General features: G+C 41.1%; 1 protein-coding gene across 1 annotated transcript in view; it reads right to left on the bottom strand.

Annotated features, from left to right (window-relative positions):
• SVEP1 (sushi, von Willebrand factor type A, EGF and pentraxin domain containing 1) overlaps positions 1-26,553 on the bottom strand; it is a 181,787-nt gene that overhangs the window by 127,681 nt on the left and 27,553 nt on the right. Inside the window, 2 exon segments of the mRNA XM_032764936.2 lie at positions 5,572-5,751; positions 6,030-6,188. Of these exon segments, the coding sequence (XP_032620827.2) occupies positions 5,572-5,751; positions 6,030-6,188 (339 nt within the window).

Raw genomic sequence — 26,553 nt, 5'->3', positions numbered from 1 at the left:
TGTTGATTTTACCAAGTGACCCCCTGCCAATGTAGGAGTCAAACTACTAGGTTTCTTTCCAAATAAGTTCAAAGTTAAGCAAACTTGGCAGCTTTCTTTCCTTTTTCCAGTAGTCTATTGCACATATTGATGAGAAAACATGTGTGTATAATTGTACATATTGACCCAACAGACTACATGTCTTCCTAAAGATAGTAAGAGCACAAAGTTAATCAGTCAGCAATCAAATGAAATCCAGTTGTACCAACAGCCAGTATTACAAGTCTCATGCAAATAAAAAAATTAGTTTCTTTCAGAGAGAGTTTGATATAAACACATCAGGAAAAAAACTGCATGATTTATAGTAACTAGTGACCAGAAAATAAGGAGTGGCAACCCAGTTAGATGAGTAACATCTAGGCATTACGACTGCCTCATGTTCACTCAGGTCCAGAACAATGCCCCTCCTCCCCCCATCCCATGTGTATATACAGGCTTTTCTAGAATGAAAGAGATCAGGAAACTTACTCTAGACTAGAGTCACTAGACTCCAAATGAATTAAATAAAGTATTGCTCTTCAGACTAGTTTTCTATTATTCTTTACCTTAATTGCACTAAGTAAACATACTACAACTCTAATGCAAATCTGTCATGCAAAGAGAATAGGCTTCTAGAGTATTATGTTTTCTACTGTGGCCTTTAATGCCATAGCTGTGGCAGTGTGTGTAGTGGGCATTGCAAACTATCAGATCCTAGAGGCACCAGGTGACCATGGCTACATGCTTTCACAGGTGGTAGCATGTGCCTCCTTGCACCTGTTATCAGGTCCTGCTCACCTGCTGGCGTGGAAGGAATGCACGGCCATTGTTCTGTTCCTTTCCGGGTGACATAGCTATGACTCACCATCAGCAGCACTACTAACCTTGTGTTCCACTGTGGAAGGACTGGAACTGTGGCTACCCCTCCCACCGGTGTCCTAGGCAGGAGGGAGGGAGCTCCCTTTGAAACTTCATCCCGGGGAGCAGCAAAGCACGAGGATTTGCCTCTGTTGAACTTCTAGCCCTCATCCCTCTAAGGGGGCACACTGGGGAAGTGGAGACCTCTGTTTCCATTCCAGTGAGTACGAGCATGAGCATACAAGATCTATTGGTCTCCTGGGCTATATCCCACCTAATATTTGGATTTACTGCTCATACATATGGCAAAATCTGAACAAAATACTGTAAGCCCCCACCCTCCCACCTGAACACTAAGCTTTTGAATTAAATGAGATCCAGACAAAATCCCAAACTAAAACCCAGCCAACAAGATCTGACAAAACTTAAATAAACTTTCCCCCATCTCTAGTCTCTCTGTCTTTCACATACACACACAGAATGCTTAAAGGCCCAGAGCCCTGATCCCACATTTCTTGAGCATCCCATACTTCCACTGAAGTCAGAGGGAGTACTGGGTGTGTAGGCCGTGCAGGATCTAGACTTCTCAAAGGCTAACAGATTACTCTTCACAACACCCCTGTGAAGTAGGGAAATACTATTAGCTCCATCGGCAGATGGGGAACTGAGGCACGCGCAAGTAACTTAGCCTCTGTAAGCTTACAGCAGGAATGTGTAGAAGAACCAGAACAAGAATCCAGATCTTCCAAACTGCAGCCTAGTGCCTTAACCACAAGACCATCCTCTTGACCTGAGGACTATCAATCTGGCACTTTCCACAATCACCAAAAATTCCCATAAATGCACATTAAAATATATTCTGTCGGCCTTTAGAATTTTGTTATAGTACACTTTTCTGGATTAAATGGGTGTTTTCCAGTTGGACAGTATTTCGTTTAATTTTATATTAGCTGCTGCTAATTACAGAAGGAGTGCTGATGGGTCTAAGCTTCACTTATCACAGCCATGACACATTTCAGCTAAGTAGCGCAAAATGCCAAAACGTTGAATGCTTAATGTCGAAACTGAAAGCACTGTGAAGGGATTAAAATCCTTTGGTGTCCTTTCATAACTGATGTCATAAAACATTGTTGGGATTAATAACACAGCCCATAAACTGTGCCTTCGATCTTGCTCCATTCTACAGCATGGTTTCTTGTATGAATGGAGAACAGCAGACACAGCATATGCTAAGGATGGATTAAAAGGAAAACTGTGAAACCTTGCAGAAAAAAGAAACCACCTCTCACCCAAAAAAACCAGAAGACAGAATAACTTCTCCCCTAAAAGTGTTTGTATGGGGAGGACTCTAAACTATACATGCTTAAGATTGTTCCACTTCTCTGTGTGGAGACTATAATCCTGTAGCCGATTAGAGTGAAAACTGATCAGTCCTTTCTTTATGCTCCAGTGCAGGGGCTCTCCAGCCTTTTCATTCTGAGGACTCCTCTGTACAAGAGACAGTTTCATGGAGACCTGCTCTCCCAATAGTCCAATCAGCCTACAGTTGGATTTTCAAACTATTTCACTCTGTAACCTGCCTTGCGGAATGACATTGCCAAATCCCACGGATCTTGCTGCCCTGTCCCAAAGTACTAGCAACATTTTTTTAACATTGCAAGCTCTCACCCCTTCCAGGGTCACTGGAAGTTGCAGGAGGACAGAAAGTTCAGCAACATTCAACATTAGACTACGAAGCAATTTGTTATGCAAATTCAGGTGGATTGCCATGTGAGCATGTCTCAAACTGTCATAAACAGATGGTTAAGGGTTAATGTCTCTTTTACTTGTAAAGGGTTAAGAAGCTCAGTAAACCTGACTGACATCTGACCAGAGGACCAATAGGGGGACAAGATACTTTCAAATCTTGGTGGAGGGAAGTCTTTGTTTGTGCTTTTTGTTTTGTTCGTTGTTCGCTCTCGGGACTGAGAGGGACGGGACATCATTCCACGTTCTCCAAATCTTTCTGAATCAGTCTCTCATATTTCAAAATTGTAAGTAACAGTCAGGCAAGGCAGATTAGTCTTATGTTTGTTTTCTTAACTTGTAAAGGTTTCTTTTGCTGGAAGGATTTTTCACCTCTGTTTGTTGTAACTTTGAATCTAAGACTGGGGTGGGGGGTCCCTCTAGTCTATATGAATCTGAGTACCCTGTAAAGCATTTTCCACCCTGATTTTACAGAGATAATTTTTACCTTTTCTTTCTTTAAGTAAAAGCTTTCTTTTTAAGAACCTGATTGATTGTTCCTTGTTTTAAGATCCAAGGGATTGGTGTGAACTCACAGGATTGGGGGGTGGGGGAAGGGGGAAGGTAATTCTCTTTGTTTTACGATCCAAGGAGTTTGATCTGTGTGAAGGCTCTCAAGGCAACCCAGGGAGGGAAAGTCTGGGGGAAAGGAGGGGGGGTTAATTCCTCTTTTTTAAGATCCAAGGAGTTTGGATCTGTGTGAAGTCTCTCAAGGCAACCCAGGGAGGGAAAGTCTGAGGGAAAAGGAGGGCGATGGTTAATTCCTCTTTGTTTAAGATCCAAGGAGTTTGGATCAGTGTGAAGCCTCTCAACGCAACCCAGGGAGGGGAAAATCTGGGGGGGGGGCAGAAGGGGATGGTATTTCTCCTTGTTTTAAGACCCAAGGGGTTTGGGTCTGGGTTCCCCAGGGAAGGTTTTGGGGGAACAGAAAGTGTGCTAGACACTAAATTCTGGCTGGTGGCAGCATACCAGACCTAAGCTAGTAATTAAGCTTAGAAGTGTTCATGCAGGTCCCCACTTCTTGTACTCTAAAGGTCAAAGTGGGGAAAAAACCTTGACACAACAGTAACTGTTCTCTGGCTCTGTCCATTCCCCTGGTCTCCACCACACATCCTTTCCCTAAGTGGAACCTGACCTGCACACCAGCCAGTGCATGGCTACAAGCTTCCTTTCTCCAAATGGGCTGTGAAAGGTGAAAGAGCAGCCTCAGTCCATAAGTGCCTGTAGGAGGTCAGAAAGGAATCCCACATCCTTTGTGGAACTGCACAACTGGTTAAGGTGTCCTGCATGTGCATTGGTGGAACTGGAAGGTGGACACCTTCCTCTGAAACATCATGTATTAGCCCACAGCCAGAGGCAAAATGGAATTGTGATCTGATCCACTGAGGCAGGGGTTGGCAACCTATGATTGTTGATAGCATGCGGCGGTGGGCTGAGCGCCTCAGCCCGCCTCCGCTCTGGGGTTCCTGCTGCTGGTCCCTTGCCAGCCGGGGTCCCACCGCCTGTCCCACTCAGTGCCCACTGCTGGTCTGGGGGAAGGAACCTCAGGCTGGCAGCAGGCTGAGACCCAAGCTGGCAAGAGCCAGTGGCCAAAACCCCAGAGTGGCGGCGGGCTGAGCCGCTCAGTCACTGCTTTGGGGTTCTGGCTGCTGGCCCCTTGACAGCTGGGATCCCCGCGGCAGGCCCACTCACCTTGTTCCAGCTGGAGTTCCAGTGCAAGCCCCCTGCCAGAAAGGGTCCAGGCCTCCGGCCCTGGTCAGCCCTACCAGCCTCCAGCTCCACTCACCTCAGCTGCCGATCTGGGGTTTCAGGCGCTGACTTCCTGCCAGCCGGTTATCAACTGTTCACTCAGAAGCCTGTGTGCAGCTTAAAGTATCCAAATATGTGCCAGACATTGGAAAACTCAGCAAGGAAAAGCCAGGGCAAGAATCACACTGAACTAATAAGATCTGCATTTTAATTTAATTTTAAATAAAGGTTCTGAAACATTTTGAAAACCTTGTTTACTTTACATATAACAGTAGTTTGGTTATATAATATATAGACTTATAGAGAGACCTTCTAAAAAACGTTAAAATGTATTACTGGCACACGAAGCCTGAAATTAGAGTGAATAAATGAAGGCTCGGACACCAATTCTGAAAGGTTGCCGACCCCTGCACTAATACAACGTTCAAATGTCGTTATTAGCACTCCAGGAGGCCCTCTTTGGACAAATACTTTTTTTCAGCCTCTCTCCCTATTCACAGTCATGTCATTTTCAATCACTCCTTCTGATTACCTCCTTTCCAGTTAATATATCCTCACATTCAACCTCCAGGAAATAGACATTGTCCAATGGAACCACGTTCAAAACTCTTCTGAGATTATCCATGTGGCCTGGAACTTTCCTTTTTTTTTCATTCACATGATAAACCCAAGGATCATAAATCAGAAATTTGGAAGCAATATTCTTCATTGAAGTTTATGCCCCCAGGTTCCAAAGCCAACATGCATCTAATCCACCAGATGGATCCCTCATGGGTATTCTGAAACCACCATCTTGCAAATCCTTATTTACTAACCATAACTTCATTTACAACCCTAATTTTATTCTGGTAGTTCCACTGGTGTCACTTGAGGAAAGTTAGTAACAGACAGGATAGGTGTGTACAAAAGGACAATGTGGAATGTTTACCAGGATTTCAATCTCTAGCAGATGATACCACGCTGCATTTCTTACTGAAGGTTTTCTTCCTCCATTTTAGTAAAACAGAAGATAAAATACTCATCATGGGGTTTTTCTTTTGAATATTCCTTCATTTGGGGTTTACTCTCAGCCAGCAAAACCAACAAAACCAACAAACCTCAAACCATTAACAACAAGACAACTTGTGTCAGAAGTTTTTTCCAAATAAATGGCTTTCATACCTCTGCATGTGGTCTCTGAACCAGACCAGAGGCCATTTGGCTGACACAGCCGGATGCTGCTTCCCACTAGGTCAAATCCTGCTTTACATCGGATTCCACAGGCAGCGTTGAAGTAGTTGTTGCAGATGTTCTGGATAAAGTAACCATTTTCAGGGGGCTGCAGCTCAGGGCAGTGGACAACTAATTAATCATACAACAACAGGGTTAGAGATTCCAGAAGCATTATTTTCATTTCATTTCCCACTCGGTTAGTTTACGTCTTTAATTTGGCTGGTTTGATTTGTTAATTTATAGTATCTATGCTTTGGGGGCATACACATGAAACACTATAATAAATCCCACAGATGTTTGACCATCTTATTTCAGCGAAACAGTCCAAGAAGGGCTAAGATTACACTGTCTATGCATCCTAATGTGCCTTTCCTCTCTATTCATGTTCTCTGATTGGCAAGACTTACGTTCACAGGCCTGTCCTGCAGTACGATACCCATCCTTGCAAACACAGTCCTCGATGGAGGTACTTCCAGGGGGAGAAGTGTGGTTGTCGTCAGGACAAGAGATGCAAGTGCTGATTCCACCAGGTGAACCTTCAGGCTTATATGTTCCTGATGGACAAGCTATCAAATAAAAAAAGAAGACTTTTAGAAGAAGAAAAGGTGAGACTCCATCCTTTCTGAACATTCACTGGACTACCAATTTTTGTAAGGATTTTTTAATGCACATTTCCTTTTTAGTGTATCTTGAGGTGTGGGGATGACCAAATTGCGTGTTTAATAGCTATGCTTTCATTGCTCCCGTTCCTCCTCTATTTACACACCATTAATTCAAATTCAAAGCAGGACCCATGTATGTCTATAAAGTTATTAGTGCATATAGGGTCTGAACCAAAGCCCACTGAATGCCGCGGAGGTCTTTCCATTGACTTCAGTGGGTTTTGGATCAATGCCATAATTTACTTTCTACATAAGAAGCCTCACTCTGGTTTTACATTTGTGTAACTCCATTGACACTGTGGAGCTATTCATGGATTATACTTGTATAAATGAGATCAGAATCAAGCCCAAGGTTTCCAAAACATGCCAAAATTAGGATCAGGCTCAATAAATAAAAATTCTCAGCATACTGAACTAACAGAATCCGGCATTTGACTTCACGAGATGCTATGCTATATATAGGTGTGAATCATAGCACATAGAGCAATTAATCAAAACAATTAGTCCCCAAAGCCTTTACAGTAGTTTATACTCTACTCCAGAATTTTAACTCTGCATGCACACAACTGTGCTTGAGGAATATTTAAGAGATGTTGTCAAGAGACAGAGAATAGACAGAAAAGTATGGGCTAACAAAAGCAGAAACAGGAGAGATAGGATAGTCCAATTATTAGGGCATTAGTCTGGGATTTAGGAGACTAAGGTTTAATTCCTTAGTCCATCATAGACTACCTGTGTGACATTGGAAAAGTCACTTAGTCTTTCTCTCTCTCTCTGTCTCAATTCCCCAATCTGTAAAATGGGATAACAGCACTGCCCTACCTCACAAGGGTGTTGTGAGGATGAATACACTAAAGATTGTGAGGCACCCACACGCTTTGTTAATTGGGAGCCATAAGTACCTTAGACTGCATTCTCTCTAAGATGCTGATGCCTAAGAAATTACTTCCTGAGCTATGAGACTCATGAAATGTTGCAACAAGCCTAAAGAAAGCTGAAGTTCAGACAGAGTCTATTAGTTTAAATCAAGGGTAGGCAACCTATGGCATGTGTGCCAAAGGCGGCACATGAGCTGATTTTCAGTGGCACTCACACTGCCCGGGTCCTGGCCACCGATCTGGGGGGCTCTGCATTTTAATTTAATTTTAAATGAAGTTTCTTAAACATTTAAAAAACCTTATTTACTTTACATACAACAACAGTTTAGTTATATATTTTAGACTTCTAGAAAGAGACCTTCTAAAATGTATCACTGGCACGCAAAACCTTAAATTCGAGTGTATAAATGAAGACTTGGCACACTACTTCTGAAAGGTTGACGACCCCTGGTTTAAATGCATACCACTTAGTATTCTGTTTAAACTTCTCTTACAGACTGTGGGCCAGATTCTCCATTGTCCTGCATTATGTGAAGTCAATACATCAGTGCAAAGTGGATGCAAAACATACCAGTCTGATTTAGTAGTGTTTTACAGCCCCTTTGCACTGATGTAAACAGCTGCATAAGATACAGGGCAATGCCGAATCCGGCTCTGTAGCTTCCAGAGAACTGTGTCCAGAAAAATGTGTCCAATCTTAAATTCTTTAAAATGTCTTTTGTTTCCAGCACCAAATATTTCCTAGCTTTTTCAAGTATCAGAGGTCTAATTCCTGAAGGTCTCAGATTGTGCCTATATCTTTTATATTGTGACAGAACTGGACCAATTCTGTACTTTGAGTAAGTTTAAAAGTTAATACTTTGACATTTGTCTTATTAAGACAAATAGATTTCTACTCTCCCCTGAACCCTCTTCCCCTGCCCTCCATAAAGCCCATCACCATCCAGTCAGCCATATCTGGTGAATTATGCATTGAAAAATATAGCTCAGAATATTTAGAGCTTTATTTTCTTGAACATGGTTGCTTCTTAAATATTTTCCACAGATCAAATTTTTTCTGTCTCTCTTTGAAAGTTCACAGCTTTAATTTCAAACTATGTGATAAAATGATTGAATGGTGCAAAATATTAAGTGATGTAATCCAGCGTGTTGCAAGCTGTCTGGCTGGGTCTACATTGTAGAACGGCTCTTTAAAGTTGCAAATGAAAGCTCCTAAATAAGAAAAGAAGTAATTAAAGATCAAAACGTTTTAGAAGGTCAATTTGCGTCTTGCTAACGGAAGACCGGAAGGCAAATTTACTCATAACTACAGCAGGAATTCTTTTTTAAGTGACTTCTAAAAAAAACACTTGCAAAAATGCCATTTAATTACATTATATTTTTGCCATCAGCCGCTTCTAGTTCCCCTGTGACTTCATTAAAAGTAACACACTTTTTTATGAGACCATAAAAATGAGCAAGAAAGTGCCATCCACTCTATATTCAGGATCTTTATTGATATTGCATAGAAATAGTTTTAATAAACATTAAACTGGGTTTTCTCTTTAATGACAAACAATATCTACCCAGGTAAAGCTTTTTAGAAAAATGAAATCTTTACCACCGAAAATGAACAACTGAGTAGTACAATTGCCAACCACCGCTAAAGACACTTCAATTAAATTGCCTTATACTGCAGTATTCATGGCATTGTCAACCTATTGTAATGGATATAGCACTACTTTGTGCAATAACAGCAGCAACACGATTCCCTTAATAGGCTTCCTGGCAAGTGGAAGTGAATTGCCCAATATCCAGATGATTTTCGTACTTTGGAGTTTTAACAGACCCAAACTTTTAACAGTGAGAGAAGTTAACCATTGGAACAGATCACAGAGGGATGTGATGGCTTCTCCATAAGTGGGATTCTCTAAATCAAGATTGGAGGACGTTCTAAAAGATATGTTCTACTCTAGTTCCACCACATCCTTGACTGGACTCCATGCAGGATTCACCGGGTGAGGTTCTCTGGCCTGTATTCTACAGGACGTCAGACCTGATGCTCATAATGGTCCTTTCTGGCCTTGAATCTATAAACAACATTCCAATCTGAATGTCTTTAAAAGGATCCTCCTCTTACAATCTCTGGGCAACCCCCTTTTATACTTTGGGAGGGAGGAAGGGGGGTTGTTCCAGTCACTGTTTTAGTCTTCTCTAATGTCTTCAGAAGGCAACCATCTGCTCCTCAGCAGGGGATGACGTGTTAGCTGGTTCTCCCATCCAGTTGTTTGAATGGCTGACCATTATATCTCTCTGGACAGTGATCTCCAAAATGGTGACCTGTCCTTCCCCTTAATCTTAGAGTAGCACACCATCAAATACTTCTCCTGGGCCCCTTACTGATTCTTTCCATCCCCATTAATCTGGAGATAAGATGTGAGAGCACCAGACCATTGGGAAACCTGTTCTCCCATGATTCAGATGATGGTTTCCAGTCAGACTAAGTACCACTACTGTTGCTTCACCTCTGGGTTCAAATTGAATTGTGGTTTGTAGCTGGTAATTTCAGTTCAGTCCTTTGTGAAACTTCAAGGGCATCATCACGCAACCAACATACAGCTCCTGCTCAGGTGAGTCACAAAGGCGTAAAAGAAAAAAGCATGGTAGCCAAGTATTTTGGGGTGCCTTAGCAGAGCTGAGTGGAAGAGCTTGCCTAGTGTCTGCTGGGAGCAAGTCTTGTGCCAGAGCTACCAAGGTTTCTACAGGTTTTCAGGACCTGTAAAAAAAGCATCTTAACAAAAACAGTTCATTTGCAAAAAAATTCTGACTTTTCCTTCTAAAGGAAATTTGAAGGTTCAACCATCTTGTGTGAAGAGCTAGTAACTTATATTTTAGAAAGAACCATTTCCTCAAAGCTAGGGTGAGTCAAAGCCATATGCAAATAATGTTATTTGTTTGTAAAAAACAGCCAGGCACATGGCAAGTCTGGCTATTTTTAGCTGAGGTTTCAAAATAGAAATTGATTTTTGCCAGCACATTTGCAAGAGACTACTGACATTGTTGAGGGAGTTTCTTCTCATTGGAAAACCTAATATCACCAAGTCTCCTTATGTCTTCTTTATAATTGAAACATCTGCTACGGTGACAGGGCTTATCCCACTCATCTCTTGTTCCAGATGCATTAGTCTCACTACTATCCACAACGTCAGGATACAAGCCTTGATCTTTACAAGTCTCACCTATGAACCACACACTGATCACAAACTTCTCTTGGTCTTAAACAGCCACCAGTCTCTAAGTGAAATAAATCCATCAGTAGGATTTACACTTTGTACACAAAAATCACCTCAGGCTGGAGCCCAACTGCAACAGACTACACAGGAGCTTTTTTGGCAGCTGGGGATGGCCAGACTGTTGTGGAGTTATGCTCGACCCATGATGCTGGTTCTATCACCCACTTGTTAAATTTTCAAATAAGCACCTCCGTGCTTTCTCCCATGCTGCCTCTCATGCTTGGGAGAAGCTCCATCTAAACATTCACAAAGCTTGTGGTCATTATAGTGCTCCTTAAAACTCCCCTCTGCCATGAGGTCTACAAAAAACCTGACATGGAACCAGGGAAGTGTGTGGGAGGGTCCTCTCTTCCCTCTTCTTCCCATGACTGGGAGGAAGGAGATGCCTGTCAAGTGTCAGCAAAGCTTTAGGTGCATTCAGGCAATCAGAGTTAGGAGTACTGAACAGTGTTCCTCTAGCTCTGTAACTATCTAAGGATTCTGTTAATTCTGCAGCTGTCACCAACAGCAATTGGCATAGGTGAAATGATGAATATCTGCCAATTTGTGTGTGCGTGTGCATTTCGTGTGTTACTGCTATTACACGTAACACTTAAGTTTATGCTCTATGCCTCCACTCCACTCCTCTCAGTCTCCATCACAGAGTTTGTTGCCGGCTGAGTTGAGGGAAAGGGTACATGACTGAAATACTTACTGTTATTTATATTACTGTAGCCCTAGGAGCCCCAGCCCTGGCCCAGGACCCCATCATGCTAGGTGCTGTGCAAACGCAGAACAAAAAGACAATCCCTGCCTCGGAGACCTTACAGTCTAACTATAACACAAGAGACAGCATGTGGATACAAAAAGACGGAGGAGTACAAGGAAACAATGAGACAATATTGGTCAGCATGATATGCTATGTGTGTACAGGTGCGTGCATAGGCGCTGACTCCAGCCCCAGAGCACCCACGGAAAAAAGTCTCCCCGCCCTGCCCTGCCTGCTCCAGCTCACCTCCGCTCCGCCTACTCTGCGAGCACGCCGCTGCATCCTGCTTCTCCCCCCAGCTGTTTCATGGGGCAGGGAGGGAGGGGGGAGGAGGGGGAACGCGGCATGCTGGGGGAAGATGAAGCACTGGGGTGGGGATCTGGGGAAAGGATTGAATAGGGGCTGGGAGTAGGGGAGACTTTGGGGAAGGAGTTGGAGTGGGGCAACGCCAGGGCGGGGAAAGGGTGTGTGTGTGGGGGGGGGGAGTGCAAGCACTCACCTTGGGAATAACCTATTATTACAATAGCCATAGCACCATTATTGCGGAAAGAGTTATGGAAAAACATCAGCCAGACTTATCTCTGCATTCTCCCCCCACATACTCTTTCCTTGGATAAACAACTCCCACAAAGAAAGTCCCATATGCTTCTCATGTTTGTGAATCCCCTACATCTTGCTGATGATATTCAAGTTCATAAATGGACTGCCTACTTTTATTCCACATCCATCTGTGGGTTTTTCCTGATAAAGAAATTTCTAGAAAGCAAATTTGACATGCGATTGCTAGAAAGATGCATATAGCAGACACTACAACACTTAAATAGGCAGAAGTATAGGCTAAAACATTGCCTGAACCTGAACTAAAGACGCAAAAACCTAACAAGGTCTGCAAAAATCAAAGGGAAGACTTTAATATCAATTATTCTGCTCTAGCTGCATGCAGAGATCTGCTACAATTACTAACTTAATATTTTAAATCATCCATCTGGAACAATTTAACACGGTCAAGTGCAAATATAAAACCACACAGATTTCATCGAATATTTAAGGATGCAGTATTGAGTCACTTTTTGACCTATGAAAAATAAAAAAAAGTGACAAATTAAAGCCAATTTGTAAAAGGTAACATTCCAGCAAATACTTCATGCACAGGATAATATGGGGATTTTAATTCACAAGACTATAGGGGAGAATATATCTTCTCTATATATTAGCATCAAAGTTCTTTATTTGCATATATGAATAAAAATTGTGGATGAGTAGTTTTGCTTTAAAAATTCAAATCTACTAACCTCCTGAGAGAGACAGGGCCATATTCCTTCTCAGTAATACCAGTATAATTCAGCAATTTCAGTGAGTTAGTCCCAATTTACTCCAGTGTAAGAGAGGAGAATCAGACTCAGTGATTAAAAGATTAATTTAATAGATTTCAAACGGTTTAAAATGCATAATTTCTTCAGTTAACTAAATTACATTTCGTAAGTAATCCGCATAACTAACTGAACTTTCCACATTTGATGCTAATAACGGATCAGATGAAAGGTTTCTCTATTAGTGGGTTTGACAGCAATCTGCTTTGCACTATCCTCTAGGAATTTACCATACTAATATACACTCATCTGTCAAGAATGAACCCGAGCCATTTAGACACTGAAATGAGACCACTCTGCATACATGACATAGCTCTAACACCTTTAGTTCTCAATTCCACTGGGGTGAGCTGAGAATCAGCAGGCAATGTAAAAACTTGCTTTTGCCCAAAAGGATGAAATAATTTTGATCATCGCGGGTCCAAATCTGCAATCTTAATGCATGCTGGGCTTCCCTTCTCTACACCTGTGCAATTCCACTACCTTGAGTTACTCCTGATTTATACAAATGTAAGTGAGAGCAGAATCAGGCCTATTGAGTACTACCTTTCTGTCACAAGTAGTAGCATAAAACCAATGGGACTAAGAATTACTAATATTAATTTGTGACAGAAAATAAGCATAAGAATTGCACCATCCAGCCTTATGTGAGTAGTTAGTTTGCCACCTCACCCCAAAATTCTCCTTGTGCCTTGGTAGCAGCAAATTAAAGGCAAAAACTTTTAGAACAATACATTTCACTGTCATGCCACCTGGAATGGTTCATGATCATGAGTGCCAACCTCAGGGCAGACTGTCAAAAAGCAGGGCAGACACCCCAAACAAGTGGTATGTTCTAGAATTAGATGTCACCAACCCAGTAAGAAATGTGAACTCCTGAAGCACTACAACAGTCTTACCAGGGAGTCACAGTTCAGTCCCTTTGGGCTCTTCAGTTTATCTTGCCACCCAGGCAAGCTGGACTTAGTGATAGTTGGTTGCCATACACCAAAGATCATAAAAGATTTTGGTTGTTCCCAGTCTCAAGAGACCAGTCACTTACCCCAGGACAATTTGTACCTCAGATCTCACACCAAAGACAACACTTGTAGCCAAACCTATAGTAAAGCTAACTAACCAGTTTAGGAAAAAGAAATGAGTTATTTAGAGGCTAAAGCAGGTAACACATACACACAAATGAGTTACAGTCTATGGTTTCAAAAGGTGACAGAGTTGCAGCAATCTGTCAGCAATGAATGCCTTTTAGGGCTAACCCAGGTTGACCCTTCTGATCTCTGCTTCTGTTTCCTAGCTCCAGCTCTGTGAGAGTCAAAACAGCAAAAGAAAGAAAAAAATTGTGCGTGTCTATTTTATCCCTCTTCTTCCAGCATTCTGGCTCATGGGATAAAGGTGCTTTCTTGCACATAGCACCTTCATGGGTGTGAGAGGGCCATTAACCAAGTCTTTGTACCATAATGTTCCGCAAAGGCCCATTTAATTTTGATAGTTGTTCTTGATGGGAAGTGGACCATTCCCTTCCTGACAGCGTTCACAGGTTCAGAGCAGACATTTTTGCAGTTATAAAGCAAAACTTATTTATCACTTTATTGCATGGGATACAAGCATTCCAAGTAAGATTAATGCAAGCGTTCCACAGAGTCTAAACACCAAAACACATTCTTACAAATCTAACATCGATGTTGAACAATACTAGCATACCAGGTGAGCTGGGCTGGATTCAAGCTATTAATTTGTTAGTGCTCAGCTGACAGTTACAGTTTTGGCAAGAGTTGGCACCTGGTCTGCCAGCATCACACTCATTATGCCTTCACTGCTAGTAAAAGGTGGCAAATATTGGCAGGAGTAGTCTTTTTAACTGCTCTGTTATGAAGTCATTCACACTTTAAATGGTATTTGGACATTATGGTAGACTTCCCACTTTAATGTGAGAGATTGTACTATGTGGAAGGCAAAACCTTCATGAGAAAGAGAATATTAATAAATTACAGTATATTATGATTTGCTAGCATTTCCATATTTATATTTCTACTCCGAGCTGTGACACAGTCTGGCTTTAGAATTTTATAAGCCAAATTCAGGCCCTCAGTAAGCTTAACACAGACAAAAACAAAGCAATACAAATACGGGGCCTTACGCATACAAGCAATGGTCCCGTACACTACATTTTGCCTGCCACACAAAATACTCTTGTCGGGGATATGAATCATTTGACCAGATGTGGAGCACCCACGACAGTGGGCATGTGTGTTAAACCACATATACCAAACTCCCTGACCCCAAGCCTTCCCCATGACTTCTGGTGAGGACACGGCTTTCAAATGGTATAGCTTTTGTATTTCAGCTGTGTGCCCAGGGCACAGCCTGAGTGCATGAAAATTCAAGGAAATCCCTAATGTGAAGGCCTATCTCACAGGTTCTTGATGAACGAATGGATCAATGAATAAATATATAAATAAATAATCTGTAAACCACTGCAGCCTGGCTCCCTAAAGGTGTAATGGATTAGCAGAGCCAGTGAAATTGACAGGAGATTGGTTGTGCATGTGTGCCTCAAGCACCATTTCCTACATGGCTTCTCACACTTTGTCCCCTTGCTCTCCCTGCCCTTCCATTAGTCTTCGTTTTTAAAATTTGCATTCATGGCTTCTGTTTTTTGTCTCCTAGAAGGCCGTTTGTAGGAATGGAATTATGTTTCATTAAGATCTGAAATATTTTAATGCAAGAAAAAAATCACATTTTGTAACCTACCTTTCTGCACTATGGAAAATATACAGTACTGTAAAGAAATATCAGATAGGCGCATATTAGGATTATAACAAATATGCAAGGAAGTGGATTTAGCTAAAGATTTGATATATAGGAGTTACAGAGAGATTGGAAAGGAAAACATCTAGCATGTCTATAAGTGCAAGAATCAAAAGAGGATTTATGTTAAGTTCCAGTATGTGGTGTAACTCTTCAATATTTCCCGTTATACCCAGTATGTGTTTTGCATTAATTTCAGACAGAAATGAATTTGCTCATCAGTCAGTCTTTTATCATTTTTTCTTGAAAGAACTCCTCATTCAGCATTATTATTAGTTACTTAAAAAGCCAGATGTATGTTAAAGTCTTATTTATTATATTTACACATTACTTCCCAATAAGAGGCATGGGCTGAAGTGAAACAGAAGTTTAGATAATTCCATACATAGAAGCACCTATCAACTCTTCCATGACACACAGACACCATTCCAACTATCAACCTCTAACAAGTGAACTGCAGCACTTTGAATAACCCCTCCACAGATCAAATTGGCTGTAATTTTTCTCAGTGCGGTTGAAATAGTAATAATCAACTTTCCACATATTTAAATTGTTCACTAAAATACGGGTCAAGATACCCTCCCCACCACTCCCATGGTGAAAAGGGGCTGGAGTGTGGCAGAATCCCCATCTGGTTCAGAGGCAGATAGGACAGCTATAGCCCACCAAGTCCTGGTGTCCCAAGCATAAGGGGTGTGCGTGGAGCTCCTTGCTCTCCAGTGATTGTGGACTGGCAGAATGGGCCCAGAGAACATTATTGCTGGTGTAAGTTAGAGCAACCTTAGGGTTGCTCTAAACTATACTAGGGATTGAACTAGCTTTTGGCTGCCCCTGGATTGAGGAAGTGGCATTAAGTCATATTTGGGCTGAGTGTAATTTGACTAGCATGAGGATCTGGCCCATGTATTTAGTTGCAGTTAGTATTATTAAAAAGCAATAATCTTGCTGCAAAGTGACATCATTATTAATATTAACAATACAGGGAATACAGCCAAACCCATTTATATTCTGTGTTACTACTAATTTAAAAATCAGAAGAGTATTAATGTTTAAAAATGCAATGCATGACTTAAAAGTATAAATATTTCAATAATAAAAATACTTTGTGGTGATGTAGAACCTCTAATCAGGATGTAAAAGGGTTTTACAAACATTAAGACTCACAATGCTCCTGGGTGAGGAATATAAATATTATTATAGCCATGTTATAGGTAGGTATACTGAGGCACAGAGATGGTAAGTGACTGCCCACTACACAGTCAGAAATGGAAAACAGAAATCCTGATGCCTATTGTCACTCCTAGACAGCATAATATTAAAAAAATTATCATTCAAAATGATCCTATATGTCACTTTATTGTTGTGAAGAACAGTCCTAAATGCAAGTTGATACCAGCAAATATGTACATTTTACTTTGCACAATATTCCACTTGAATACTTTAGTTGCTCACAAAAACAAAGGTGTATTCCAGCTATTTTTTTTGGAAATATACAGTAGGGAATGGCAAAGAAAATATCAGAGACTGTTAGAAATATCCATATTTTGATATAATACAGTATTTGTGCACTTATGTTCAATAATACAAGGATGTAGCTACCACTTTGGCACACATTTAAAACAAAAATGAGTAAAGTGTGGCACTGAAGAAAAATTAGCCCTTATTTAAGGCCTAAACTAATAAATGGGGGCAAAATCCAGACCACAATGAAAATAATGACAAAACTCCCATTGACTTCAGTGGTGCCAGAATGTCACCTCTGGACTTCATGGAGGTCTAACATGGGGATTAATATAAAGCACATCAGATCAGATCCTCAACTGGTGTATACTGGGAAAGCCTCATTGTCTTTTATGCAGCAAAATCAATTTACACTAGCTGAGGATCAGGAATATGTCTTTTTCCTTATTCATACAGTAGCTTGATTTCAATAGCTTCTCTTTGTGTCCTAATTCCATGGTTTCCCACACATTCTTATGCCATGGAAATTGCGCATAGCAAATTCTGAGCTTACTAAATGGTTACACTAGGAAATCACATTATTTTGGTGTGTAAAGTCATTGTTTTAGGTAAGTTCGGCTGTTCTGCCATATAAAAAGCCTTTTCAAAAACAGACACTTGTGTTCAAATGCCTTGCTTACTGTTCAATCTTTACTCAACTGCAGTGAACTGAAGCAATGCTGCATTTGCTTCAGATATGTAGCTATTTGAGACTTTTTTTTGGACATGAGTCTTTACATAATTACACACTTAAGTTTCTTAGTAAATCTTGCATCATCCATGGTGTGACAGCACTTGGCACTAAGCACTGTAAATAATCCTGTTTTAAGTGCACTAGATATGTGGGCTGCTTCCTGGAATTTAAATATATAAACATGCAAAAGGAACATCTCTACGTCCCCTATGTGCACTCAGTTCCTACTTTACTATTCCTGTAGTAAAATAAAACGTTTGCTCTGCATTCCTGTCTGTTGTTTTATATTTTTGTACTTTAAACAGATTCAATAAATACAAAGCTTCCCATGTATTAACACTCATAAAAGGATAAATTGAGACAGGAAACCCAGTTCTTTTCAGGACTGGTCTAACAGCTGCACAGTGCATCAACCAACTCTACTTTTCTTTTTTCTTTAAGGAAAGGGCCCTGGGTTGGGAGTGAATAGGTAGGAAGGAGAGAGGGGCGGCTGTAAAGGAGATGCAGATCAGAAACAGAGCAAACTCACGGACTACCACTCATCACCAGCAACATGTGGCTTTTCCAGCTGTAGATCAAGAAATCTATCAATAAGTATGCTAACAAGGCAGCCTGAAAAATAACTACAAACCTACCAGTGGACAAATTCATCCCTGGAGTAACTCCACTGACTCTCAGTAAATTAAACCAGAGATAAATTTGGTCAAAAATTCCTAATTGGGGATCAAGTTTTACCTCTCAATGGATGACAAACATCTCCCATTAACTTGCATTACCTTAGTGAAAGCACATGAAGGCAGAATGTGGCCCTTTATGACATGCAACCAACCCCTCTTCCCTCCCCCACCCCCCAAAAAAAATCCAACCCAAAACCACAAAAACCTTCTAACAAACCTGTGCTGACGCTCAGGAAGGGGCAATGAAACACTGGCTCCATAAGCAACCCTGATCAGCTGTTAGTGGGATGCAGCAGAGAATCTGTCCTATAGTCTATAACCCTCTCTGCGAACAGTATGGTCACCACCATGTAATTCAGACCCCCTGCAAAGGCACCCCATCCACCTGCTCAGCAGAACTCGGATAATCTTTGGTGTTAATTTTTAAATGTTGGGAACAAAAGTTTTACTTCAAGAGGGGAAGGCAATGTAATCTCCTGTGGGGTTTCCTACAATGCTATTGTTCTAGGATTAGTTTTGGTTTCCAAAGTGTCCATCTGCCTCCATGCTGCCCCTTCCTTATTCTAGAATGCACTCTGAGAAACTTCTTTCAAGCCTTGAACTTCAAGGGAGCTAAATTTAAGGTTCAAAGCATGTACCACAAACTCTCCCGTTAACCCAAATGAGGAAATTGGCATTGATGGCCACTTCACCAATGGCACAGAAGATCCACAATAGCTTAAGGGATTCCTGATTTGAGGGTTTCCTGCTCCTTTCTTGGGCAAACGTTCCACTGATGTCAATGAGAATTTTGCATGAATAATGAATTGCAGCCCACCATTATTCCATTTCTTTGGGATATGTCCCCTTTCTACATTCTCTGTAAATCCCATGGACGATAACAGAAGTTATGCACCAAAAAAAGGAAAAAAGCCCAGACCCTCTTAGTTTGCAGATCAGAGAAGCTCCAGCTGCTGCATCACCATTTGGGAATGTAACAATTTAAACTATTAGCAGAACAGTTAAGTCATTTCTGCCAGACCCTCAACAAACCACCACTCCATATTAGCACCAAACTTGGCCTTCCCGCACTGTCCATTATTTTTGTTTTATCATTTAGATACACTTTTCAACAATAATGTTTATAACCCTATGAAGCAATATCTCCAAGCACTAGAGACCTAGCACATGACTGTGCAGATTGAGAACATATGCCATTATTTCCATGTTTATTTACTAAGCAGCCGAGGACAGGAGTCAGACAGTTTTTGGTTAACTCCAGAGTGCTGAGGCACATGCAGCAGGGTTAGGCCAGTAATTATAAAATAGAAGTGGTGCCTTTGCCAATTGTTTTGCACAATACTGTGAAACCGTTCTGTTTCGTTTTAAGTTTTTCTCTGCGTATAGTTCAATAAACTTCTGTAATCCTGATTTTATAGCATTCTCTAGATTTTCTGAATCTTTGCCATCCCCTGTTGATTATGGTGACTATATAACATGCTCGCTCTTGTCTGCTAGCTTGTCTGCTAGCTGTCTGCTAGCTATGAAAAAATTCTGTGGAACCTAGTAGCACTGGGAGTTCTTTTTAAATTATATGAATAATGCAGCTGCAAAAAAAAATTGAGGATTTTATAAAGGGGTCTGGAGAGAGCAATGAGACTCACCACCTCTGAAGTAACAGTGGGTTTGTTAGAAAATATCTGTGAGAGGCCACCACCTTCTTAACACAATGATTGACTGAGATTTGAACTCACTTTGCCTAGCCTTGTGACATTCTACTAGCCTACATTACCTTCACCACAACAAGGCTTAATTAATTCAGACAAGTTTTAGACAGAACAATGCGGGCTTGATACTTGGCCTGACCAATCTATGCAGAAGGTATGTGTACACACACACACACACACACACACACACACACACACACGAGTAGCATGACCTTAGCACTCCCACAGCCCCAAGGACAGTATTGACTCCATGGGGTTGATTCACTAGTTAGAGATCATCAGGATATAGCAACACTCCAGTAACCCAGCCTCCCTAACCACACCTTTGAGACTCCTCCCTATGCTAGCTGTAGCCTAAACCATGTTAAAATTCCCCCATAAGGTCGGAATTCTCACCTGGGTCATTAAAAGATTTAAGACTCTGAAGTGCTGCCAGAACCTAGGCACTAAAGATATCCCAATGCAATTTGTAATGTCCTGATTATTAAAACCCCCAACAGAGATTTTAAAACGGAAATGAATAGACTGATGCCTCAAAAAGCCAAGCAGCCAAGCAGAGGACAGTGAAGATTTTACAAGACTTTTTGATGCTCGCTATCTCCTGCTGCACATGGCGAAACGATACGCTGTCTCCCTTAACCCCAAACCTACCCTTGGGATTCAAGGGTTTTTTTGCCTATTTAAAGACTCCAGGATCAGGCACTCAGCAGGTCGTCTTTTCAAATGAGAGCTGTCCATTTCTGGAGGCAGCAGGCTCATCTCAGTTTTGTCTGCATCAGCCTGTCTGAATGACTGCCTCTTTATGAGGTCTTTCCTACAAATGAACCCATCGATGTCTACAGAGATAATAATGGTATGTCTACATCACACACTCCTTAGAGCGGCGTGCAGAGTACACACATCACATGTCCCCCTAGCTTGGGTATAAATACCAGTGTAGGCACTGCTTAGGAGAATAAAGACACACCTGAACCCTGTGGGTATGTCCCTTACATGGCTCTCTACATGCCGAAGCAGTGCCTTTCCTGTCTACTCTTCTATTGTTAGCAGTGAAGCTTCCTGCTGTTGGAGCCTGGTCCCTGCTGCAGCAGCTCCCCACAGACACACGTAGCTACACAACACAGTGTGGACACAGTCTGCCTTTCACTGCAGCGTGTCGCTACACATACACACTGGTGCAAGTGGTGTGCAGTGTAGATCTACGCAAAAGAGTGAGAACATTCTTGCATGGCCCGCAGTATACACTCTCTGAGCATCAGTCATGATTAAATGTCAGTTTAAAGCCTTTACCTGTGCTTATAGTTATTCAGTCTTTGATTCCAAGCCAAAATGTCTGTTACTAAGAAACGGTTTCTTCCAATTAGTTAGGTTCATGAGGTAATTAATTAATGCTGTCCCAAAATTTCTTGTGTGCTGGAAGTGTGCCACTGTTATTTCTGAGCAGGGTCCAAATATTTCTGCACTAAGTTTCTGCAGTACTCTGGACCATATATTAGTAAAGGATGCAAGCAAAAGTTTGCTAAACTGCCTCAGAGACCTAAAGGCAGATGAAGTGCCATGTGTTGTGTCTCATTATACGACAGCAGACTGTAGAAGTTCTGTAAAAGTAGTAAGAATAAATCAATCTACAATATCATTAATGGGGAAACTTAAGAATTTATAGACTGTTTTGTTCAAGTAGAACATTAGCAGATAATACCTTTAATACTTGTGTACCCTTTGTCTTAATGCACAAAAGGTTATTGGCAAGATTGCAGCTTTAAACCACTACTTGTGTTTGGGGAATGGGTAGTGAGAGATGAAGTGCACCAGTGAAGAACTCCACAACTCAGAACATTGCAGGAACAAACAGCAGTACCTGATACATTTTCTAAAGGGTGTAAGGAGTACTCCCATCCCACAAGCTGTTGTGGAAAGGACAGGGATGTTAATTTCTTTCCTACTGGGGCATAAGGACTTCCTCTCGAGGGGTCTGGAACCCCTTTAGCTCTTAAGTTCCTGTTAAGAAGTAGGTAAGGTAATCCAGGCCCACCCACTCCACTGGGCACCAGCTCAGGATCCTTAACCCGGGCAGACAGAATCAATCCTCCACCATTCCATGTGAGCTTAGCCTGAGCGGACACTAAAAAATTTGACCCCCAAAGTGTTGTGAAAGTGAAAGGCTTGACCTCTGAAGGTAAAGAATTGGAGTATTTACATTTCAGTAGGTGCTATTATTATTTCCTTTGTTATGCTGGTCAGACCAGAGGATTATAATGGTCCCTTCTGGCATTAAAACTATGCAAGACAGCTGGAAGTGCAGAAAAAGCCACTCATCTAATTTTCTCCAAGGACCCAGTTAAAATTCCACAGTGTGGAATCACGGAGGTGATGGTTTTCCCCAGTTTCTGTCATACTGAACTATTCCTCTCAACTGCCTCTCATTCTAGTACAATAAGGTATGTCACTCATTCTAGTCCTCCTATTGCCCATGTTCCACAAAAATCTGGTGTCCTCTCACTTGCATTCTTGAAAATTATTTACACCAGAAATACAGGTGCACAGTAAAAGAATTAATCTCACAGCATTTTAAGTTTCTGGCATGAAGAGCTTTTGTGTGTCCTTTGTTTTGACTCAGGGCCTGGGTGGGTTGAGAGGTCTGGTTATTACAATGGATTTTAACGAAGAGAAGGTTCCAGAGGTACACCGGTTTGATGGGATAGAGTGAGGGGCAGTGGCTGGGAGAAGGAAACATAGTAAGTGATCAGTTATGTTTTCCAGAAAGGATGTGGACAAATTGGAGAGAGTCCAGCGGAGGGCAACAAAAATGATTAGAGGGCTGGGGCACATGACTTATGAGAAGACGCTGAGGGAAATGGGCTTGTTTATTTTGCAGAAGAGAAGGGTGAGGGGGGATTTGATAGCAGCCTTCAACTACCTGAAGGGGGGTTCCAAAGAGGATGGAGCTTGGTTATTCTCAGTGGTGGCAGATTACAGAACAAGGAACAATGGTCTCAAGTTGCAGTGGGGGAGGTCTTGGCTGGATATTAGGAAACACTATTTCACTAGGAGGGTGGTGAAGCACTGGAAGGGATTACCTAGGGAGGTGGTGCAATCTCCATCCTGAAAGGTTTTTGAGGCCTGGCTTGACAAAGCCCTGGCTGGGATGATTTAGTTGGTGTTGGTCCCGCTTTGAGCAGGGGGTTGGATTAGGTGACCCCCTGAGGTCTCTTCCAACCCTAATCTTCTATGATTCTATGAAGCCTGGCACTTCTACTCAGAAATTAAAAACAGAAGCCTTTAAAATATGATGGCAGTCCTATTAATTTAAACTACCCACATGCTGTGTCCGTAGGTGTTTCTATGTTCCACCCACAACTGTGATTTTTCCTGCTTTTATTTTTTTGTTAGTGCTACTGAACATTTCTTTTTATATAGCATTTTGAGGCATCAATACACCTACATCATGGTAATGATTCAAATAAAGTAAAAAAAAAAGTGCTCTGCTGTTATTGTCCACAAAGACATGAACCTGAGAGGAAGTCTGGAGTATTGCCCTGACAATACAGATGGAAATGCAATCCCCCAACCAGAAGGCAAGAAGGCTTTCTCTGGATTGGTGGGGACACAAGATAGTAGCTCCTTTAAGAGCCTCCCCCCACTGGGAGTTGAGAGGGGATTAACCAGTAGGAGAGAATGGGAGGTTTCACCTGATCTGGTGGGCAGGCCAAGGGGGGTCAGGGTAAGCCATTGGCCCCTGTGCACCTGAGAGAGGTTATATTAACCCCCTCCAACCTGAGACCTCTCGAGCCTGTCTTTTTTTCCCTGCGTTCAGGGCAATGTTATGCTGCTTGCTGCTTTGTACTGACCTAATCCTTCCAACAATCACCTATACAAAAAATCAGTTTGAAAAGGGAGACATCTGCAAAAGTAACAAGCCCGAATAACGAAGGAAAATCCTTGTTCTTTATCTTCTCACATTGTTCTTGCAGAAGCAAACTGCACGCTAAATTAAGATGGAAATTTTGCATGGATGTTTATCGTGGCATTTATAAGGGAACACCCTTTGCTTGAACTTTATGGGCCTTATAACAAATTTTTTTTAGTTATTCTCAGTAGGTTTCTTTTGAGTTTATGGAAAAATATGAGAATTGCCTGGTGATGAAAACAATAAGCCAAACCCTTAGCTGCTGTAAGTAGGTGCAGCTCCATTTAAATCAATGGAACTGCACCCATTTACACCAGCTGAGGATTTGACCCAGTACCTCTAATCTCCATGCATGTTAACCAAACACTCTCTCCTTGTGAGTAAAGATTTTGCCTTTTGTTTTAAAGGTGACAAGTTCTAATTGTAATAACGTTCTACAGAGTTCAACAAAAAATATCTATGTAGTCTTAACTTTTCCTATTAATAGTAACATATAGTCATTTATTTTTTACCATTTTTACAGAGCAAAACTTGGAGCAAAAACATTTCACATTTAATAAAAGTCATGGGGGGAGGAGGGGAGAAGGGAATACAGAACAGTTGTGTTTTAAACATTAAAGAAAGCAAGTGTTGCTGTGTACAAGTAGAGAAAGAAGGGGAATGAGTCACTCATTTCAAAGGGCCTGATCCAAAGCCCATTAAAGTTAACAGAAAGATTCCCGCTGACTTCTAATCAGGCCTAATATCTCTGTCATAACAAGGCTATGGGCAAAAACATGGCTCATTTGTTCTGCTAAAAATAAAGGTGGGGCACAGAATGGGGACCACAGCAGATGGACATAATATCCAATTTCTCTCTTTACATTCATGCAGGCCAAGTACTAAGCTGTGTTTAAACTATCACGTTGCCAGTTTAGTGCGTTAAATTCATTATCTGGTTCCAGAGATTGTTATTTTACTGTGTCTAAAGAACTGAGTCTGGATACAAATTCTGTTTTGAAGATGATGAGATCCGCATGTCCTTCTCTTCTGCATGGAGTCTGTGTGGCCAGCCCCACCTCTGAGTTGTGGTAATCACATCACTAATAAAAAAAAACCCAACAACCTTCCATTCCTTTTAAAGTCTGTATTCATATAAAGCTTTAGTTTTGCTACAGTCTTCTTTTCACAACATTTATGCGGCAAAGTCAGATCACATGGGATTTGTTTTGGCATAAGCAATGTTTCCCAGAAATCTGTCAAACCCTCCCTTTAACCACATACACAGTGCCATATTAACCTCTTTTGTGTTATTGTGTAAATACAAGGAGGGAGGAATCAAGAGAAAATAAGCTTTCATCAAGAACTCCCCACCTTCATGAAAGAAGTGACACATGTGTGGCTCATAATTCACTTCAGTGCCAGGAACCATTTATAATATATGCAAAATTATTACTGTAATGGAGTACAAGATATCACTCATCTGACTTCATAATCTGAATCAGAGCCATTCCTGCCATATCAAAGCACACAATAATGAAAAACATAACTAAGGCTCCCACACTGTTGCTTTAAACTAATATTTACTAGTAAATGATCTCCTGAAATCAAGGATTTACCGACATATATTTGTTTATTGCCAAAGCAAAGGAATATTTCTAATATTTGCTACATTACAGTAAACCTGGTGTCATTCCACACCAGTTCAATGTGGCCTTTCCTTTGCTTCCTAATTTGACAAGTAATGTGAAGCATTATTAAATGAGTTTCCAAAGGCAAATCAGGAAAAGTTGGGTTTATATGGGCAAGTGTTTCTTTAAAATAAAAATACCTCTATATCTTTTAGCACATCTAAAAAAACCCCAAACAAATATCGTATAACTTATATCTATATCTTTTTCAAACCAAAATGGCTATTACCTGATTATTTTCAAACATAACAGTAAAGATTATAAATATTTTTCTATGTATGTTTTTAATTCCTAAAATTATGATTTTTAAATGGAAATTACCTTTCTATTATCTAAGCTGAATCCATGCATACCCTTGTCTGCATCATTTGTCAATTTTCCACACACGCCTCCCCATCAATTTATCATTGTCTCTGTGCTTAATCTTCAATATCCTCATGATGTCACATCTCCATTTACATTCTTCCTGCACTTTTAATTCATAATGCCATGTTCAAATCATTGTCTGGAAAAAGTCAGACAGTATAAAGAACCAAAAAATGATGACAATGAACACTCGCACTGATGAAAAGCAGGCACGGATCCCTAACTGGTTAGCTGGGGAAATCCTACATCTCTCTCTCTTGTTTAGGTCAGTGTATTTCTCTCCTCTCTTTCTGTTACAGCTAGTCATTTTAATACAGTATATCCATGTATAAGCCATAGTGCACTATCATAAAATATATAAACCGAAAAGCTAAAGAAAATAATCCATAGCATGATAAAATTCCACTACAGAGCATTTTTAAATAAGTAAATGCACCCAGAATTTATTGCCAAGGATTCATAGATTCATAGACTCTAGGACTGGAAGGGACCTGAGAGATCATCGAGTCCAGTCCCCTGCCCTCATGGCAGGACCAAATACTGTCTAGACCATCCCTGATAGACATTTATCTAACTTACCCTTAAATATCTCCAGAGATGGAGATTCCACAACCTCCCTAGGCAATTTATTCCAGTGTTTAACTACCCTGACAGTTAGGAACTTTTTCCTAATGTC

This window comes from Chelonoidis abingdonii, chromosome 6 (assembly GCF_003597395.2).
Source record: "Chelonoidis abingdonii isolate Lonesome George chromosome 6, CheloAbing_2.0, whole genome shotgun sequence".
NCBI classification, from domain to species: domain Eukaryota; kingdom Metazoa; phylum Chordata; order Testudines; family Testudinidae; genus Chelonoidis; species Chelonoidis abingdonii.
This window is presented reverse-complemented; position numbering and strand designations above follow the sequence as displayed.